General features: G+C 52.7%; 5 protein-coding genes across 5 annotated transcripts; 2 read left to right on the top strand and 3 right to left on the bottom strand.

Annotated features, from left to right (window-relative positions):
• Nucleotides 1–907: 907 nt before the first annotated feature.
• On the top strand, nt 908–1663 carry J4E87_001500 (uncharacterized protein; the record flags this gene model as incomplete). Its single annotated transcript, XM_049373143.1, has 3 exons — nt 908–1065; nt 1283–1482; nt 1548–1663. The coding sequence occupies 3 exons, from the start codon at nt 908–910 to the stop codon at nt 1661–1663; spliced, it is 474 nt and encodes a 157-aa protein (XP_049236513.1).
• Nucleotides 1664–3738: 2075 nt separating this feature from the next.
• Nucleotides 3739–5460, top strand: J4E87_001499 (uncharacterized protein; the record flags this gene model as incomplete). The annotated part of the gene is made up of 1 exon (XM_049373142.1): nt 3739–5460. One exon carries the CDS (start codon nt 3739–3741, stop codon nt 5458–5460), a length of 1722 nt encoding a protein of 573 aa, XP_049236512.1.
• A 1468-nt stretch (nt 5461–6928) lies between these two features.
• On the bottom strand, nt 6929–8785 carry J4E87_001498 (uncharacterized protein; the record flags this gene model as incomplete). The annotated part of the gene is made up of 6 exons (XM_049373141.1): nt 6929–7353; nt 7420–8091; nt 8147–8231; nt 8281–8372; nt 8426–8462; nt 8513–8785. 6 exons carry the CDS (start codon nt 8783–8785, stop codon nt 6929–6931), a joined length of 1584 nt encoding a protein of 527 aa, XP_049236511.1.
• Nucleotides 8786–11501: 2716 nt separating this feature from the next.
• J4E87_001497 (uncharacterized protein) lies at nt 11502–12537 on the bottom strand (the record flags this gene model as incomplete). The annotated part of the gene is made up of 2 exons (XM_049373140.1): nt 11502–12022; nt 12471–12537. 2 exons carry the CDS (start codon nt 12535–12537, stop codon nt 11502–11504), a joined length of 588 nt encoding a protein of 195 aa, XP_049236510.1.
• Nucleotides 12538–13682: 1145 nt separating this feature from the next.
• J4E87_001496 (uncharacterized protein) lies at nt 13683–16438 on the bottom strand (the record flags this gene model as incomplete). The annotated part of the gene is made up of 4 exons (XM_049373139.1): nt 13683–13706; nt 13761–15596; nt 15647–16064; nt 16149–16438. 4 exons carry the CDS (start codon nt 16436–16438, stop codon nt 13683–13685), a joined length of 2568 nt encoding a protein of 855 aa, XP_049236509.1.

Below are 16438 nucleotides of genomic sequence, written 5' to 3'. Positions count from 1 at the left end.
ACCCCGCTCGCTGTCACAAACAACGAACGAACGGCCTCTTTACCTCACGAATATCGCTTTTTCGATGATTACATATTACGATCTTCTTTGCATTGCAGGCGCAGGAAGGGGCGTGTATGTGTGTACCGGGATATGAACTATACCCTTTCAGGTGAGGGGTGAAGGAATGAGCATTTGGTAGATGAGAAGAAGAGTAGTGATTGATGGTTTATGCCCTGGGCTCTTTTTTTCTTCTTCTTTTTCTCTCTCTGTGTACGAATATCAGTTCAAAATTGGAGTGGAGGGAGTATATTTCACGAGTTTATGAGATGGAGATGTGATGATGCAGGAATGCCTGGTTCAGCTGGCTGGTTTCGAACGGATGGGAAAGAGGATGATCTGGGAGTGCAGGCCCGGGTTGTCTCTCTAGACCTTGATGGGAGACTGGTTGGGTGGACTGGGTGGAGAGGATTAGTGAGGTGTTAGATAGAGGTTATGAGTTTCTTTACTCGATATACTTGTTTGTGAGTCTGTGAACGGCGTGAAGTTTGATGGATGTTTTGCGTGAGAGTTGCAGTAATGGTGTCGTCATATTCGCCCTGGTATACTGAAGCGCATCGCTAGCTAGTGTACGCACTTTCCACGCATGTTCCTTTCAGTTCAAGTGTTGCGCTCATTACGTACCTATGTCGAAAGTGCAATGGAGGGGCTTACCTGACCTGGGCAGTCAGGCACGGCTTACCCGATTAGGAAAACTATCGCATCCCACAACATTGTGGGGGAAGAGGCACCGAACAACATCACCTTGGTTCTTTATAACGTGCTTTCTGGACTAATTTCATCTCAAATATATATCACATTGACGTTACTACTACTACTAAGAATTCTACGAACTTGCATCAAACAGTAAGCTCAACCCTCCTCCCAGATGGGATGGAACCGACGTGCCGGTCTCACAGCATTACTAACGCGCACCGTACAAACAGTGTCTGGAACCCTCGTCCCCCTCACCGTCATCAAAGGCGCAGGCCATGAATTCATCCCCTTGCCAAAAGGCGACAACGCGACTGTTGCCGATTTCCACACGTAAGCCACCCCCTCTTGTACCATCATCACCTTTTCCCTCTCTCCCCAGCAATCCAAGCCAGTCTGCAATGATCGCGATCCATCTCGTTCGAAGAGTATCTTTGCGTATAGAACGATTTTGTATCGCGGGAATCGAGAATGGCTCGTCGCTCCGCATCATCTCACTTCCTCCAAGGCCACGCTCCATCATCTAAACTCTATTTCTAACTCACGCCAGCATCCGCACACAAACCCCCTCCTCACCCGCACACCTAACATCCGGCTTCTACAAGATTGAGGCCGGGCCTTCGAAACCCGCCTCTTATGACTTTGAGGAGACGAAATATGTTCTGAGTGGTCAGATCGATGTGCTGGATGAGGCAACGGGGATCACGCATCATCTTGTCGCGGGCGATTTTGCGTTTTTCCATGTAGGGAGTGAGTAATTGCCGATGTACGAACTGCATGTGAGACAAACACTGACTTCGTACACCCATCTTTAGGTAAGGTGCAGTTTTCGACGAAGAGTGCTGGAATGGCGTTTTATGCTGTTACGAGGCCGGTTAGGGTGGCGCATCCGGGGTTGGTGGGGAGGGAGGAGAAGACGTCGAAGTTGTGAGGAGTGAGAGAATTAGGAACGGGAAGAGAGAAAAAGAAAAAGAAAGGAGAGAAAGATTATAAACTGGGGTGTTGTGAAGTGTAGAGGGAAGGGTTGGTTGGTGTCGAATGACGCGCCGAATGAGCGTTGCTGCACAAAATCGCTGCAGCAGAGACGCTTCCTCAGCTGCTCGTACGGATTCGAGATCTAGTCAATGCAAAAAGAAGACTTGATAAATGATGCTACGTCAAGAACAAACCTCTCTGAATGTCGTGCGATAGTCGATATCCGTGCGGCGAAGTCTTTCTTTGTGCGACGATACCTAGGTACAGTTGCGTATACATGCTGCGATTTGCAGCGTCATAACAGTAGAAAGCCATACTCTCCAGATTTCAGTGCAATTGCGCCGCAAGCCACGAACGAAACCATCGCGTTCCAGGTCAAAGTCCGCGATGGTGGTGATGGGTTGAGTTTTAACCACCAACATCACCCTGAAAAGGAACAGAGCAAAGCAGAACATCACTCTTAGGGCCCAGCCCAGAGTGGATCTATGTACACCACGAGTATTGTGTTATGCAAGCTCCCTTTTAGGTAGCCAAGGCCATGGTATGGGATTTCCAGGTGCCCGAGTCAAGGCACACTCCACTGAAGCTTCTCGACCAGGTACACCGCCTGCACATGCAGTTCACGATGCTTGATATGGATTCGTCGGATGGAGACCGTTTTAGCTAATGGCTTCAATTGGTTCGTGTGGTAGCGTATTGGATCGGAGCTCTAGAATGTCGGAGGGAGTCGAATGGTCCGATGTTGGCGCTTTGGTGGTGGGTTTAGCGATGTGGTCCACCTCCGACTTTCAGATCAATGCTGAGCTGGTTTGATGGCTGGTCGCAGCTCTCGATATCGCCATCTTTGCTGAGGCCGAGGAACAGCAGTAACGTTCAGTATGCGACATCAGCGACAAGATATTCGGTGCGATAGGAACTGCTAAGCATCTTCTCTCCCGGATGCTTGAGCAGTGATGTCTGCGCCGCCGGTTCTGCCCGAAGCGTCCCCCAACCCGCCATGCGAGGCCATGCGAGGACCCCGGGTTCCACCCACCTACCCAACAACACGGGCTGGAGAACCGGGGGAAGACGAGGCTGGAGCGGAACAAGTCGGACGGCGTACTTTAGTAAGGTATGCGCCCTCTGCGCTGCCCTCCCGGCTCGTCCTAAACAGGCATGGGCGCCGAAGTAAAGCGTTTTCTCCGATGGTGAGGGGATATGCATGCATGGCCTTCACACCAACCCGCCCCTCTCCCCATGCTCCGATTCCGATGCACGCATGGACTTTCTGATCTTGGGGGAATTGGCTATTCGCGCCGTTTCCTGACACATCACGAGGGCGTTCGACGTCATTGCGCGCGTTGTTTGTTGGCGTAGCGCGCAGAGTTTGGTATTGGTTGGGCCGTTCGAGATGCCTGGTAGTTTGGGAACAGCGAGAACTGGTCGCGAACGTTACGCCATGCGCCACTGCCGCATGTTCCGCGATGCTTATCTTCATGTCAAACTTGGCACCCTCGAATACCAGCGATAAAGACGTCCTGCTGTGGTATGCCAAAGTTCCTCGAGACGACTACACGCGCGACCTTCCACACCTGTCCGGAGAGTATCTCGGCAGGAATATTGGATCCAACCGCAGAGCCGCATGTGGGGCGCTAGAAGCTTCTTTGCAGCCAAGCTCCACCAAGGCGGTCGGTCCTTTGCTTGTTTATCTCCACCCGTCTATACTCTTCCTGGGCAGCCCATGATAAGTCTGCAACAACCGGCTTTGCGCTGGTGCTTACTACCCCGGCATTGCGATCCGCGCAAGGCAAATTTTTTGCCGCGTTCGTGCCATGGAGACTCCACGCGTACGTCACGTCACGTTGGTGGTGGGATGGAGAGCGCCATGGGGAGGCTTCTCCATGGGCATGGGTCGTCTCCACTGGGGTTTATAAAGGGCGGAGATGCGTCCGTTTGAGGGGTTGTTGTGAGATACCAGCCTTTTGCTGCAGCCTTTCTCCCTTTTTCTTCCTCCCCTCCTCACTGTTGATCTCTTGTTGATCACTGCCCATCATGGACGAGAAGGACACCAAGATGGTTGAGGAGACCTCGTCGCCGCAACACACTCTGCAAACCGAAAAAGCCGACAACATCCAGGTCGCACCCACACCGGACTACTCCGCACCCAAGGCAAAGACAGAACAACTCGAGGATGCGAGAGGATGGGAATCCGAGAACCTAATCCAGGATCTTGAGAAGGAGTTGGAGCAGGCCAACTACAAGAAGGGCTTCTTCGACATCGAGTTCAAGAACCCTAAGCATTTCACATGGATGATTGTCGCGTTCGCATCCATGGGTGGTCTGCTATCTGGCCTGGATCAGTCGCTCATCTCTGGTGCTAACCTCACACTGCCCGACGACCTTCATCTTACTGCCCAGCAAAACTCGCTCGTCAATTCTGGTATGCCGCTCGGAGCCGTCGCTGGTGCCTTCCTCATCTCGCCCTGCAACGAATACTTCGGTCGCCGCTGGGCCATCATCATCTCCTGTATCCTCTACACCATCGGTGGTGCGCTCGAAGCCGGATCCATGAACTACGGCATGATTGTCGCCGCCCGTGTCATCCTCGGTGCTGGTGTCGGTCTCGAAGGTGGTACCGTACCCGTCTACGTCGCTGAGACTGTCGAGAGCAGACTCCGTGGTAACCTCGTCTCCCTCTACCAGTTCAACATCGCCCTCGGAGAAGTTCTTGGCTACGCCGTCGCCGCCATGTTCATCACTGTACCTGGCAACTGGCGTTACATCCTCGGAAGCTCCCTCGTCTTCTCCACCATCATGGGTGTCGGTATCCTCTTCATGCCCGAATCCCCTCGATACCTTATGCACAAGGGCAAGCCTCTGGAGGCCTTCAAGGTCTGGAAGCGCATTCGCGGCACTGCTACTCATGAGGCACGCGAGGAGTTCTTCGTCATGAAGGTCAGCACTGAGATGGAAGAGGCTGAGGTCGCTGCCGGACGCACCAACCGCTTCCCATGGATGGACTTCTTCACAAAGCCGCGTGCTCGCCGCGCCATCATCTACGCCAACATCATGATCTTCCTCGGCCAGTTCACCGGTATCAACGCCATCATGTACTACATGTCCGTCCTGATGCACCAAGTCGGCTTCGACACCGTCACCGCCAACTACATGTCTCTTGTCGGAGGCGGTTCCCTCCTCCTCGGTACCATCCCCGCCATCTTCCTCATGGAGACCTGCGGTCGTCGCTTCTGGGCCATTGCCATGCTGCCCGGTTTCCTGGTCGGTCTCGTCCTTGTCGGTATCTCCTACCACATGGATTCTCTGAGCGCTACCCTCGGCACCTACTTCACCGGTCTCATTCTCTACGAGCTGTTCTTCGGTTCCTACGCCGCATTGACCTGGGTCATTCCCTCCGAGGTCTACCCCACCTACCTCCGTTCCTACGGTATGACCACCTCCACCGGATGGCTCTTCCTGTCCTCCTTCATCGTCACCTACAACTTCACCGGCATGCAAAACACCTTCACCAAGACTGGTCTTGCGCTGGGTTTCTACGGCGGCATCGCCGTGCTGGGCTGGTTCTACCAGATCTTCTTCATGCCTGAGACGAAGGATCTCACTCTTGAGGAGATTGACCAGTTGTTCCAGAAGCCTACACGTCAGCTTGTTGCTGAGAATGCGAAGAGCTCGTGGCAGGTTACAAAGGACTTGTGCCACTTTAGGTTCAAGAAGGTCTTCATTGATAACAACAGGAGGCGCGGACGCGAGGAGTAGGAGATGAAGAGTTTCGATAGGAGAGTCTCAGGTTGCCACGTGCACCTGAAACTGTAGAGGTTCATTACGATGAATGCTCGTGTTATGAGCGTATGATGAACGCCGGAATATTTGGTCGGAAGATATGATAATTACAATATACCCACAATGTACATTTTGATTTAGACACCCTTTTCCCATTTGCATGGCTTCGTGACTTGAGACCTTTTGTTGCGTTGTCTTGGTAGACGCGTTACCCATATCCCATTAGCAAGAATTGTGCGCAGTGCTCTACGCACGGCCTGTGTCTCTGACGGATATTTTAAGGAAGCTAGGCCTCGTATAATCCCATCCACAGTGCGCCGGAGATCATCAACTGTTATATTCCATACCCAGCGTAAGATAGCCCTGAAGACCAACACATAATACCTCTTCTATCATCTCCATCAAACTCATCCAGGGTGTTGAAACTGCACTCTTACCAAGACAAACCCAAGACAGTCCCAGCGTCTGCATCATAGCTTAAGACGAAACCCAGACACGCTCACTCTACACCGATGACCAGCCCCTTCTACAAAACACATCTCTTCGCGTGTGCGAAACGCAGTATTCGTCGCTCTTGTGAGATTACGCTCGTTTACCAAAGATATCAGTAAACCGGCACTCCGCTTATCACGCTCATTCTAAGGGTAACGAGAGAAGATCGATCATTTCCATCGCTATTATCTTACTCCATTTATCGCAATTCTCTTTCGTTCCGAAGACCTGCGAGTCGAACAATTCTCTCGGCCTACGATTTCATAACGATCATCATCCATCAAACGGCCGACCATGCCATCAGACCACCTCTCCACCACGCTAATACCCGTGGATATCCCAACCACTGTTAACGAAAACGCTTCTTCCGCTACCGACATCCCCGGCGTGCTTCTACTCATCCTCGTCACCAGTCTAGCGGTCGTTGGGATGAATATTGTGGGGTTTGTTATCGGAGTGATTGGGTGTATGGGTTGGGATGCTGTGAGTGAGCATAGCAGCGGAGATGGTATGTTTTTGTTTGTTGTTCTTCCGACATAAGGTTCGGTGATGGTTGGGAGCTTAGAGGCGCGAAAGCTGACATGTATCTTTTTGTGTTAGGCCAGGTCACCCGGGAGGGTCAGAACGCTATCGATGACTGTATCGGGGATGGAAGGGGTGATGTGGTAGCGTCGCGTATCGTCAAAGTACTTGGAGACACTGCATAGTTGGGTGGATGTGAGAAAGCGGACACATATGTTGTGGAATGAAAGCATGGCGCTTCTTGGTCGGAGGAATGATATCGAGCTATCAGAAAAGAGGAAGTCGCAAAAGAGAGAAAAGGTATGCAGCAGAAACAACGACCCGTGGCAACAGTCGCTACACAAGCCGAGTAGAAAACCCGTCTCTAGACCTGCTCCCATGCTCTTTCCTGTCACGTGTAAATGATCCAAACCAACACCATCCCACGCACTCAAATCTGCACCTTCCTAAACTTCAACGCCTTCGTCGGATCAGGCATACTCTGCGTGCTCACATCAACCATCGGATACCTGACGGTCTCATCGTTCGGCATCTTAACATCATACTCGAGGATCAGCCTGACCAAAATCATCTTGATCTCATTGGCAGCGAAGAAGCGGCCCGGGCAAGCGTGGGCTCCGTAGCCGAAGTTGAGGTTGGTCTCGTTGGTGGTGACGAACTGGTTGCGTGCAATGTCCGCTGCTTTGCCGCTCTGGCGTGCCTTGTAGGCGCGGAAACCGTCGAATTCGTCGGCGGAGGGGTAGTTCTTTTCGTCGAGGTAGACGGCTGCCGAGGGGACTTCGATGGTGACGCCGGGCGGGATGTATTGGCCGTTGCTGAGGGTGATGCCTTTGAGGACGCGGCGGTTGAAGGCCGCTGGAGGGGGTGGGGTTAGTTGTGATGTTCTCCAAGAGTGATGCATATCGAGAGAATTTAACTTACTGTAGCCTGTTGGGTAGAAACGAATGACTTCCTTCATGTAGCTATCGACTTTCTCCATCTGTTGCAGAGCGCGGGAAGTAATGACTCCATCGTTGTTGGCCATGACATTGCGGATCTCCTCACGGAGAGGATCGATGTACTCTGGTGTGACGGCGAGCGTGTGCATGATGCTGGTGACAGTCATACTTGTGGTGTGGATGGCGGCGAAGATGAGACCCAGTTGGAACCTAGTAATTTCGTCGATCGTGTCTTTACCTTTACCCCTCGTGATCATCCACTGCAGCATGTCGTCTGGCTCTTGCCAATTCGGATCTTTCGCCTTGGCGGTCATCCTCTCCTCTACGATCGGGTGCAGAAAGTCGCTCAGTTGTTGCTCGATCTTGCGAAGCTTCACGATCTCTGGGAGGCGGGGGCACAGGAACGGCTTCAGCCATGGGCGGACCTTCTTGCAAGCTGTGACTCCTGCCACGAGATCCATCGTGTAGTTGGTTCCGAGCTTGATGTATTCTGGGTTGCGACATAGTTCTGGTCCGACGAAAATGCGACCGGAGACTTTTGCAATGACATCGACGAGCTCTTTGAAAATGTAAACGTCAGTCCATTCTTCGCATGGGGGCATAGACTCTCGAAGAGCGATGTCGACTTCCGTGGCGATTGTTGGATTTAATCGAGCTACCATTGCATCAGTTTCACCATCTCGTGAGCAGCGTTATTCGTTTCGACCTACGGAGTGCTGGCGTGAGGTCGTGCTTGACCGAATGGAGACCGGTCGCGCCTTCAACCTGCAGTTTGGTGTATTTGACTTCCATGAGCTATAGGCGGTTAGCCTTGTTTCGACATTAATTGCTCACGTCTACATACCTGCTTGACGGCGGCCGGGAAGCTGAGAACATCATCTGGGAGTTTTCGCAGCTCTGGGAGCAGACTTGAGGGTATGACGATATTGTCTTCGCCTAAAGAGGTATGAGCGATGCATTTTCTTTTTTCTTGGAATCCGTCAACATACCCTGCTCTCCTACAATTCTGTACACCGAGTCTTTGAACTAGTCGCGCTGTGAGTAAGAGCATTTCAAAAGACCCACGATTAGCTTACTTTGGCGTAACCATCTTCATACATCTTCTTAGCAGAAGTGAGGTATGCCTGTCGGTGTTTCTCTCCGGTCTCTCCGCCGAGAACCGGCAGGCTTCCCAGCTGGGCCTTTCGTTTAAGTTTGGGAACGTATGCGCAGACTGCGAAAAAGAGGGTTGCGATAGCCACAGTCTGCAGCGTGTGCGTCAACTGCGCCATAGTTTGGCTGTCCATCATCGTAGATTCCTGTGTAGGAGGCACCGCGGAGGTGTTGATGTTTTCGAATTTGGCGGCCATCTTCGAGGTAAGCAGTAGGGTTGCCCTTAGGTTCGATATATCACCTGCGGGTGCTGCGTGTTGGTGTCGGAAAGGTGGACGGTGAGTGGCGGGTGGAGTCGCGACGTGGTCGTCCTTCTACATATACCGAGAATGTTTCCCCTGGTCTAGAAAAGCCAGGATCATTGGTGCGCTTCGCTCTATACGGTTGATACGGTGTATACACAGAGCGGATCCTTGGTTCCGGCGGTCGCGCTGTTAGCGATGGAGCCGTCTACTGACCGCTAGGGTCTGACGGGCAAAGCGCTCGACGATCCCCAGGCCAAGCCTGACCGTTTGTGTCTCGGGGTCACACATTGAGTTCAGCCCTCAGCACTCCATTCGTACTCGACGTCAGATCACTGGGCAAAGGGAACAAACCGGACACTCTTAGCGAGTACCTCATATGTCCTTTGTCGAGGTTGCTGAATATGCCTCAGCGTCACCAATCTTTATCTTTGACGGTGAGAGACGATCCAATCGATGGCCTTGTAGTACGGGAAGTACGCCCGAAGTGCTTCACCAAGCAGCCTAGACTGACGCGTATGTGCGGCTCGGAAGGATCATTACCCTGCGCGGGCGTTGGTGAGCACGGTCGGTGAGGGGCATCAGCAGAACCCTGGCAACGGACCGCACGCGCCATTCCGTCGATGAAAGAGCAGTCGTCCTTCGTGTCGGTGCAGGCAGTGCACGATGGATATGTTTGTGTAACCAGGTCGTTAAAGAGAGGCAGGTGCAAGAAGGAGCTGCTGGACCCTTGCTGCGGCTGACGCCTCTTCCGTCTTCCGTTCATCTAACCGAGCCAGATCTCTACGCGAGGCTGCTGCACCAGCACGGGAATGTACCCGAGTTTGAATCCTTCGCTGGCCATTCTCCATCATTATGATCCTTGCTGATTCATCCAATATGAAGTCGATGGATACGACATACGACTGCCTGTGCAGCTACCCAACTTTGCGACATCCAGAATCTGCAGCAAGGACTCCACAAGCAAGGAGGGATGGCTGCCCACACCGGATCACGATGTTCCGACATGTCGCTGCACCACCTTCCTCCGTCCTGGTCCTCCAACAAACGCATCGTAAGCACTTTATCATGGAGGACCCATGGACAAACCACATAACCGATGCGAAAGACGCCTCGTCGCTTACCCTAGTACATGGACATGTCCACGCGTCCAACCAGGCAACGAAGAAGTAAGCGCCGTTAAAACAGACCGATATGTCGCGCAGCAAGCCCAACCCCAAGCACATGGCAAGCCACATTCACCACGTAGTACATACCACAAGGAAATGCTCACTGGCACATCTTCAACAGCACTGTGGCACTTGGCGATTGTAGGACAGTTCTCGTCTCGACAAACTTTAGCCCACCGTATCGCGCGTATTCCAGCACCCAATCAGAGCCAAAAAGAGCTCTACTACCCTCCCATGCAAATGTGTATCCAGACTTTCGCTTTCGCTTTCGTTGCTGAGGTTGGCCGTTGCCCTAGGCGGACCGATTTCCCCGCCTCTTCGCCGTCATCAATTCGGGATGTAGATCGCCCGGTGCTAGCACACCGGTGTACTCACGTGATCCTCACATCTGCGCAAGAATAACCTGCTCTTGGTCAGCCATTTATTCATGATTCGTACGGCAAGCATCTTGAAAGCCATAAAATCTGGTGTAGTAATAACTAGTGGCGCTCTTGGCATTATTAACGATAGAGTGCGCCTTAACCTCAAACTAAAGCCTGCCCAGGTGGTCTTGGCTCGGGCTGGTTTGAGATTGCATTGTGGTATACGGCATGATTGCGATGGCTTTGATGTTGCTTGGGCATCACCAAAATCATTCGCGCAGCACCAAACTTCATGTGCCAAGAGTCTCTCGACTTACGTGTACATGATGGTGAAACGGCGTATGGAGCTGCGAATTTCCAGTCTCTTCCGGTTTCAAAATGATCATATCATGACAGTGTAGTTGGCAGTCCTGATATTCCATTCTACGCGAATTGATTGTTTCCTAGTGTTATGATTGAATCATCATAGCGACCGAATGAAACCAAAAGGTAGCAAAAGAAGTTTCTTAAGTGAAGAACGGGAAGGACTGTAAAGTGTAGAAACAGATGTAGATCTATTCACGACGACTTTGTTCGAAGTCATTGGGACCTCCTCTCCCGACAATCGAATTCAGAGAGAAGAGCACATGGGCATAGAAGAAGGCTTGCGAATAGAGATGGAGATCACGAGAAGAATAGCTGATGCGAAAGATATAGATTAGCGGAGTAAAACGAAACGTGTTCCTCTGGTCATACGAAACCCAGACATATTATGTCGTTCCGAAGAGACTGGAGATGCAGTTCAGTACGTTGCAAGGTGCGAGGACGAAGCACGAATGATGCCAACGGATAGCACCCCCATGCGAGATGTGAACTACTAACCTTTTCCAACATATGCGGCGTACAGACTCTAATTAGTGAGACAAACGATCAACAGCTGCACAGGCTAAGCGGTTATTATGGTGCGAAATATATATTGTGGTGTAATCTTTCTATACTCAGAACGTGGTGCAATCAAGAAATACATGTATAGCAACAGCTAGTAACGGCTCCAGTTCTTGCCTTGTACTCTTTACTCGTATAACATCTCATCGCCGCTCGATGTCATACCCAGAACGATTAAGTATACCTCCTTTCCTTCGAAATCATTCCTTTGACCCTTTACAGAGTCTCAGCACAAACCATCGGCCCCTCCACCTCCGCCCTCTTATCCTTCCCACACATCACCTCCACAATGGTAAGCGCAAAAAGCATCGCAGTCCCTGGCCCCCGACTCGTGATAACCTTGCCATCAACCACAACCCTCTCCTCGCTGTACTGCCAACCAGCCTCCTCAACTTCTTCCTTCACACTGGGATGACTCGTAACACGCATCTTGCCCCCATCCGGAGTCACTGCCTCAGCCCAATTCCCCGCAGCTACAAGCGCCGTTGTCGCTGCGCAAATGGCAGCAACCCATTTCCCGTGGTTACGGAAGTGCCAAATGAGTTGGAGGACGTCATAGTTTTGGCAGAAGGTTTTAGCGCCGGGTGCGCCGCCAGGAAGGATCAGGATATCGTAGTGCTCATACACGTTATGTGCCGTCTCATTTAGCAGATCGGTGACTTTTCGGTAGTCTGGTACGATGCGTATGTTGCGTGACATGCTAAAACCCCAGATGAGTTGCTTTGCTACGCGCGGATCTGCGGGGGATAGGATAGGGCAAGATAGCGATCGAGATGGGAGATGATGGAGAGCCTGGATGGGTTATACTTACTGTGCATGGCCTTCATTCTTGAGCATTACACCAGCGGATTTCACCTCGAAGCCCGCACGGGTTAGGACTGCGATGGCATGTTAGCATCGGCATCTCCATCAGCACATTGAGTAGAACTCTTCTTCACGGCCGTGAAAGTAGCCCACTAATCGTCCTAAATAATTATGCATCTATTGCCTACATCTTTCGGACTCGCGCATGGGTAGGTATAGTTCATGCTCAGCTGCTAAGCATCGGTGCAACAACCAGGAAATGGGCACGATTGTCGTCAAATTGTATGTTATAGCTCAAACGATCCGATGATAATCCAGTTGAACGGCACGTGCCTTTCAACAGCTTGGGAGTGTGATGAGATGAGACCTTATTAAACGTACCGTCGTAAGGCGTCACGAATTCGATCTCCTCCGATCCATCCGCGACCAAGATTAGGGCTTTCGGCATCGTAGATTATACACCGCACTTCCTTGATAGATGAAAACTGTGGTGGTACTACAAGGTACGTGTGGGGGAATTGTTTGAAGCAATGGCTGAGAGAGGGTCGATGTTGATTGAGCATGCTCCACACTTTAGGCAAGGGTGACGTATGCGGAGTAGGGGGGGGAGGGGGAGGGGCTCGGAAACTCATTCCGAACGTTTCCTACAATCATGTCCTGCAATGGCACACGAGGTAAAACATTCCAAGATCTATGATAGATAGGAAGGAAGTTAGTCAGTTTACATCACAAAGTCACGACATCACAGCCAACTCCATACAGAAAAAGGTCGTCAAAGATATAGCATTCGCTGCCTCTCCTCCTCGGTACGTTACGCCCAAAGCAATCGGTCGTCAAGGATATCACGAAAAAAAAGAGGACACCGTATAAGTCTCGCCGTCTGCTATATACACACCTTTCGCCCGTCCTGTGTGCTTTGCTTGTGTATGAAACCTTGTAGGGTTCCTCCTAGATCTTCATCCCACGTGTAATAGAAAAGGAGCAAAGGGCGCTAAAACAGGACTCGAGCCGAACTCAGCAGCATCTTTGAAGACACCAAAATGTGCAGAAGATGCGTACATTTCACCACTCTTCTTCTATGCATTCGCGTGGAACCCCCGGGATATCTCTCTCTTCTCTCTCTTTCTCTCATAAGCTCATGCAATGTGACAAGAAACCACCTCGTACCTATAAGACAGGACGTCTTATAAGACATGAGCGGTCCTCCGTCTTCGTCAAGATATTAGAGCGGTTGTTGCAACTTGATGGAGCGCCTGCCTCCTCCATCTTGCTGGCTAGCCAGTTGGGAAAACAAAAGCAAACAGGGTATGTCACAAAAAACCGGGAAGAAAAGCAGCCAGACCGCGTCTATCGTTGCAAGGGTGTAAATCGCATCGCGGAAAGTTTGGAGGTATCAAAGGCGAGGTAAAGACGTGCGAGTGAACAAGCAAATGGGCCCCTAGCATGACCATGCTCGCGGAAACTCCGAAACACCGGGTACATCGTGTGAAAGCAAACGCAGACATAGGTTCGTAATATGCCCCAAAGGGCCTCCCAGATCGGTATGTAGAACTGGTGGTGGATAGTGAGGGATGCGCAAAGAATTTGCTAAGATCACAAGCTCATGGTCAACCATTCCTGTAAGTCGTTCGTTAGCGTTCGTCGTTTGATACTTGAGAAGATGTTACTTACCCATTCAGCAGGACCAGATGATTGCAAGCCTTGGCCCATAGCACCCATCGGAAGTGCGCCCAGATTCTGGCCTGGGAAAGGACTGGGACTAGCGATGGCAGTGTCTTTTCTGCGCAATGGCGCTCTACCACTCGTATCGTCCGCATCGCCCATTTCGAGCTCCTGTGATTCCGCTTTGCTCGAGCCGCGAACACGCTTCGGCGCAGGAGCGACAGTGCGAGTCTGTGCCAAGTTTACGGAGCTGTTGGACTTAGGCGGACCAGGCGCGATTGGAACCACACCGCTCGGTTTTGAGGATGTCGGTGTGGTAGATGAGGACATGGTACCGGAGGCGCCTCCACCCGAGCCAGTAGATTTTGGAGACTCAGACTCGGCCGCCTTGTGGGACGTGGGAGTCGTCACCGGGGTGTGCGCGATTGAGTTCTTTCGCGACGACTTCTTTGACGATCGCGTAGATGTCGTGCCTACAGGTGCGTTGCCGCTCCCGCGGTTGCGCTTCTTGATTACATCGGTCTTGAGCGACAAGGGCCGAACAACTCCGTGCAGCTTTAAGAACAAGCCACATGCATTGCAAAGTGGATGTCCCTCTGGGTTGCGTCTCCACAAAGGCGTTGTCTGGGTAAAGCAGTTGGTGCAAGTTGTGGGGGCACCACCGTCACCCTGCTTCGATCCACCAGGACTTTGAGGCCGTGATGGGGCTGCAGAATTAAAGCCAGACTCTGGCGGTGAATTGGGTGACGAGACTAGACCATGCATGCCCTGGTGCAGCATTCCAGCAGCGTTAGGTGTTGAGCTAGTGCGGGGTATTTTCTGGCGTCGTGGATCGCTCCCTCGATTGCGTATGTCGCTTACAGAGGCAGCCGAGCCATGCGTCCGCCCAAGACTGCCCCCAGGACTCCAGTGATCTTGCGGTGAGTGCACCATTTCGGTGCCGCCAATTGTGACCGTCTTGCGTGGGGGTCCTGCCGGGTACCGCGCTTGCATCGGGTTGAATTGATTCGAGAGATTTGTCTCCCACTGGTAGCCAGCATTGAAGTCAAGTGACCCGTCCTCCATCTGCGAGTAGTCCTGTGGCATGGTACGGTCTGCGAACGCGCTTCCCTCATCGTCCTCGGCGTCAGAATCTGCGCCAAAGGTGAACATGTTCTCCTGACGTCCCATCTGCATCTCGTGCTGCTGTCGTAGCGGCAGATGGTTGTGGAGTACTTGAGACGGATCTACGTGACTCGACTGGCCAAACGACGACGCTGAGGAGAATGGTAGCGAGCCGCTAGTGCTCGTGACTGGACTGAAGACAGAGTCGGGACCGCCGGCACCAGGGTTGAAGATGAACTGCGGCTGCATGGAGGTCGACAGGTTGGAGGGGCGGTGGGGTCCATACGAGGCGCCGCCGTGCGAGTTGCGGATGTCCATGCCACTCCGGTCAAAGTACATCTGGTTGTCCTCGGGTATGGGCTGGGGAGTGGAGACGGTAGAGGGGAAGGCGGAGCTGGGTGGGGAGTAGTAGTCGGTGGAGTTGAGGGAGGAGGCCATGGACTGCTGGTTGAACATGTTGGAGTTGAAGGCGTTGTGGCTCATGAGGGGCGAGCCGACAGGGGAGAAGCCCGAGAAGTTCTGCTGGTAAGGGCCGGCGGAATGTATGACGGGGTCGTCGTGCATGGAGAAGGTGTCTATGCTGAAGGGAGCCTGGGCCTGTGAGGCTGGGAAGGTGGGGGGCTGCATGGAGTGGTCGAGCGAGTACTGGTGCAGGTCGTGCTCGGCCTGGGCGTCGGTGGGTATCATGATACTGTTGACGGGAGGGACCAGAGGAGAGGCTTCAGCGCGCCGCTTGGGAGGCTGATAAGAGGTTAGTGAGGAAATGGCAGGGCGAGAGATAAGGAACTCACTCGTCGCTCGTCGATGCTGGTCTTGCGGACGTGTCGCGGAACGTAGCCAAATTCATCCTCTCTGTGGATAGTAGGAGGCACCGAGGGCGCGGAGGCGCGGGCGAGGGAGAGGTTGTGGTCGTTGGCTAGATGCGGCTTTCTTATCGGTATCGCTGGGGCTGTTGCATTAAATGGAGCCGCATCCTCATTCGACAATTCGGGCGACAGGCCTGCAGGACTGCCGACGGACGACGGAAATATAAAATCGTCCAGGTTCATGGCGTCGTGGGGCGAGTTCTGCTGTACCTGCGCTTGCTGGTCCTGCGACTTGCGCAGCTGCTGGGCGATGCCGCTGGGAGCGGATCTTGGCGGCGGTCTTGCGCCTGCTGTTGAGGGCGGCGGCGGCATCAGTTCAGCGTGGTGCGCATCGGGAGCGGGCCTGCGCGCGAGGAATCACAGTTAGCCAGCTGGTATTGGGGAGTCAAGTGGTAGCGACGCAAAAGCAAGTGCGGCATATGCGTACCCTTTATTGCGATCCATCTCGGCGCGGCGCATGTTCATGGCCATCATCCGCCAGGTCAGGTTCTCCATGCGCTCAGCATTGGGAAGCTGCGTCTTTGCCCGCGAGTACAGCTTCCAGATTTGCGTGCCCAGGGGGTCGTTCTTCTGCAGTTGCTCTGGCGATTCCACGCTGGGGGCGCCCGCATCGTTGCCGAACGCTGGGAAGATGGCATCCTGGAGCATGCCCCTCTTGGAGCTCGTGTCATGGGCCGACTGTACCTCCATTTGGCCCTCTGGTCTGTCAAAGTCCAT

The sequence above is a fragment of the Alternaria ethzedia genome (assembly GCF_023757985.1).
Source record: "Alternaria ethzedia strain BMP 0044 chromosome Unknown scaffold_3, whole genome shotgun sequence".
Taxonomy (NCBI): Eukaryota; Fungi; Ascomycota; class Dothideomycetes; order Pleosporales; family Pleosporaceae; genus Alternaria; species Alternaria ethzedia.
This window is presented reverse-complemented; position numbering and strand designations above follow the sequence as displayed.